A 4,359-nucleotide genomic window follows, 5' to 3' on the forward strand; every position below is an offset into this window, starting at 1 on the left:
AATAAATTTATCCAGTAATGATTCGATATCTTTATAAAATTGTTCGAGAAAAATTAATAATGCTCGATTAAAAAAATGGAAAAACTTTAGTTTCTCGTCGTATATACGCGTATATAAGAGAGAAAATTAGAAAAGAAAATTTTGATATAGAAAAATTAAAGGCAATTAAACTTATCTGTTAACTGGTTGAACTTGGAAATTCGATCGTATAGTAGATAAAGAAAATTACACGCAAAGTGTTCAAATATTTGAGGATATATAATTTTTAAAACCTGTCTCCACAACGAAATTAGATAAAAACAATGATAGAGATAAAAGAGGATTAGTCGTACAGAGATTAGGCAAATATTTGAGAGCGTGTAATTTCTCAAAGTTATCTTTCGTTCAAGATAAATTCCAGATAAAGGATAGAAGGGTGCAAGTGAGTAATGTGTGCAGAAGAAGATATTCGTGGAATTTTAAACTGCCTCCCCATGAAAATTAGATGGATAAATTTATCCTGGAGTAAAGATAGATTCTTTAGGTCGAAATAGAATCGCATTGTCCCTCCTCGGCGACACTACTCAACCCGTGTTTCAATGCAAAATTTTTCTCACTTTCTAATTAATAAAATCTAATAAAATTCACATTCTTCCACGAGAAATTTAAAATAAAATTTCACGTACGCCCAAATAAAAAAAAAAATATGAAAAATAATACTTCGCTTGAATAAAATTCCCTAGATCTTCTATTCAAAAAGATTTTACCACATTTTCAACATCGCGTTTACAAAATCCACGTCATTATCTGTACGTTTCATCCGTTTCAAATTCAACGAAACGTCAAAAGTCGTTTCGAATGGGAAATATTGGGGGAGCAAAAGGTAAAGGAAATTGATTAAAAAAACGAGAGAATGAAAAAACGAATAACAATCCCCGTGGTTGTTTCTTTCATTTAAACTATTCTTTCCACGCATGCTCGAGTATTCATATTTGAAAATTACGGGGGAAAAGGGGAGAGAGAGAGAAAGAAAAAAAAAGAGCATTTAAATTCGATCACGTCTTTGACAATGAAACGAATTGTATTGGCTCGTCGCCAATTTTTTTGTCGCGGTAGCAACACGCGTGACGGGGCATTTTATCGGAAAAATCGATTTCGATCGTTGATACGTGGCGCGATTGGAAGAGGACAACGCGATGGAATAAAACGAGCTAGTTTTCCCCGATCCCAATCAACCGTTCGACGTTCGAATTAGATACGTACGATTGGTAGTTAGCACAAATGCAAAGGGGAACAAAAGCAGTTAAAGGGTAGAAAGATGGTTATTGAAACGAAGTTGCGAATATATCGAAATGATCGTCAAGTTCTATGGAAATAAATTATTAAAACTTTCAATATCCCCGTTATATTAAGAGGCTGCCAATTTTGATTCACGTGTTTATTACGCTTGATATATCTTATTATGTATTAACGAATTATCAAAAATTAAGGATAATTTTTTTTAATTACACGAAAGTATGAAAATGATTTTGACAAGAAAAGAAAAAGATAGTATAATTAAGAAATGATCGTTTATATATGGGATATTTAAATATTTATCATAGATCGATAGTTTTAGCGTTAATTTTTCGAAACCGGACTCGAAACTTCAGTCGATCATTTTTTTAATTTTTATTATAGGAAAAAATTTTATTATAGAGTAAATTTAATAGAAATATTTTTTGAAAAAAAATGTAAACCTCGAATTACAAACTCATGAGAATAAGACACGAAAGGTAAATATTGCATCTGACAGTACAAGAATTTTTCCTTTGTCAGAATTTTGACAAGTTTCTTCCGCGTCGCATTGAACACGGGAATCCTTTCCGCTCAGAAATTCTTTATCCATTTCCGATACTTCAAAGGCATTACTTCGTAGCTTTATCCGATAAAGAACACGAAGAATCGGATAGTAAGAAGTTTTAACGACATTAGAAAGAAAAGAAGAAAAACTCAAACAGAATCTTTAAACCGCGAAACTTTCTTCTCCAACTATCTCGATAAAGGAATTTCTTGCTTCGATTGGTTATTCGTCAAAATCAATCATGTGTTTATATGATGTTAAAATTTTGAAAGAAACTTGACGTTATGAAATTGAAAATTGCAATTTCGTTATAAAAAGTAAAGTTTTATTCTTAAATGTTGTGATTCGACGAACATCTACTTACTAAATTACTAGAAAAAAAGTGTATCAAAACTAATATACAGAAATGAAATTATGTTTATGAGGACAGTGATTAAAATCTCGTTAAGAAATAATATTTTATGTTCAGAAAATAATTTCTACGAATCAAGAATTTTTAATTTTTAAAAATATGATTGTAGGAAGATTGGAAAGTGTTAATTATTTGAAAAAGACTTATTTAATTATCCAAGATCTTATTAGAAAAAATATCTATAATATTGGAATATAAATTTTCATTTTTAAAATCGAATCAAAATCTTCGACTTTATTATTTTATTAATCGAAAATCCTTATCGAAAAATCGAAAATCCTTTTAACCTTCGACAAAATTAATATTTGAGAGAAGTTGGGCCAGGGGATGGGTAATTTCATCGCGAAAGAAATTTTTTCTCCCTTCGCACAAGTTCGACGCGATTATGCGAAGATAAGAAGAGGTGGATTATTATTCGTTTGGAAAGTTCGAGCAGTCCTACTGGATATTGACGACGCCCTTTAACCTTTCTTGGCCACCGTAAAACGTAGCCACGAATAAGCCTTTGTGCGTGCATGTTTTCGCGTAAAATCACGGATTACGAAGGACAACGAACGATAAATTATATTCCAAGAGATTCTTAAAAATTTGATAAGCAAAATATCAAAATGGATGCGTGTAAATGCAGAATTTTGGGGGGGAAAGGTTGAAATTGTTGCCGAATTTGATATATTTTTTGAAAATTCACAAGTTATGGAGGCATCGAAGAATAAATTATTCTGAGAGATTCTTAAAAATTTCAAGTGAAAAGGAGATGCCTGTAAATGCAGAATTTTGAGAGAAAAATTTGAAGCTGTTGTTGAATTTTTATAACGACGTTAATGGAGAATTAAATTTTTGAAAAAATTAACATGGTAACACGATAGAATTTTTTATTAAAGAAAATTTTGTGCTTATGTGTCCATTTATAATATATAATGTATATTTTGTTTGTTTTATAAGTGCAACAAAGTGAAAGTTGAACCAGGAACAATTTCAAATACTTTCAAACTTTAATATCCATTGAAAGTTCAACTCCATTAACGATCACAACAACAACAAGTGATAATTCACTTACTAAAAAGTTATATTATACCTAATTCATTAATATTTAATTACAACAGATAAAAATTCAAAAGAAAAAAAATTCAAATTCAAAAAAATCAAAATTAAAATTCAAAGTTTTGATATTTTTCTTTTCATTTCTTTGTTTGTTTTAATCTCCATTGGCATCGACTATTCGAAATTCTGAATAAATTATCACCTCAAAAAGGTAACATTATACTATAATTCAATCACGATCGTGCAATTTCATCAACTCACTTGAAGCGTTCGTCGTTCTGGATCGCGGCAGAGAGCCCTGACGAAATGTGGATCCAAATAGTCCGTCATAGTAGCCTATCCGTAGACTACTCTGCGATCCTTTTTCCTGCGTGCTCCTGTGTCCAGTTGAGGGACCACTTCCTGAACATCGCCACCAGAAAATGGTCGCGACCTACGATCCTCCAAGCCTCCTCAAACGCCGTACGATCTCTCCTCGGCCATTTAAAAGACCGAATCCCTCGCGAGAGTCTTCGCAAAATTGTTCATTCTTTTATTCTCATTTTTTCCCCCCTCACTATATTTTTCGATCAACAATTTACATTAAATTTAAAAACACAACTATTATTCCCGTTCACAGACGATTTATTAATTAAAAACATTTTCCTGACCAATTTTCTGCTTTCCAATATCTTCCATGATTTTCCTGTTGAATTACGAATTCTGCAACAGAAGAATAAAAACGGAACAAAGTTAGTTGAATTAAAAAATAGTTGCATAGTGAATCAATATTACTAGATTAATTACAAATTATACCTAGAAATAGTAATTTATCGTTTAAGAATTGCATTAAAGATGTATCTTTATGAAGATCTTTAAATTAGAAATTCTATTGTTCCGCATTCTTCATGCGAAATTAATAGTTCAATAAACTCATAAAAAAAATAATAATAAACGAAGAAACGATCGCATTGTCACAATTTAAGATCCATTAATCAACTTTCATTATCAATCAATTCACATTCTTTCCTCAAAGGTGAATCTCTTTTCCTACTTTCCCCTCTTCCATAAACATTAACCTCCTCCCCTGAATCTACCATTCATC

General features: G+C 31.2%; 1 protein-coding gene across 1 annotated transcript in view; it reads right to left on the bottom strand.

The window, feature by feature from the left end:
- Positions 1–3,933, bottom strand: part of LOC102679953 (rap guanine nucleotide exchange factor 2-like) — a 161,769-nt gene extending 157,836 nt beyond the window's left edge. Inside the window, exon 1 of the mRNA XM_031511043.1 lies at positions 3,537–3,933. Coding sequence (XP_031366903.1) covers positions 3,537–3,605 — 69 coding nt within the window. The 5' untranslated portion in view covers positions 3,606–3,933. The remainder of the gene's footprint in view (positions 1–3,536) is intronic.
- Between the last annotated feature and the right edge of the window lie 426 nt (positions 3,934–4,359).

Source organism: Apis dorsata, unplaced genomic scaffold (assembly GCF_000469605.1).
Source record: "Apis dorsata unplaced genomic scaffold, Apis dorsata 1.3 scaffold_285, whole genome shotgun sequence".
Classification (NCBI taxonomy): Eukaryota; Metazoa; Arthropoda; class Insecta; order Hymenoptera; family Apidae; genus Apis; species Apis dorsata.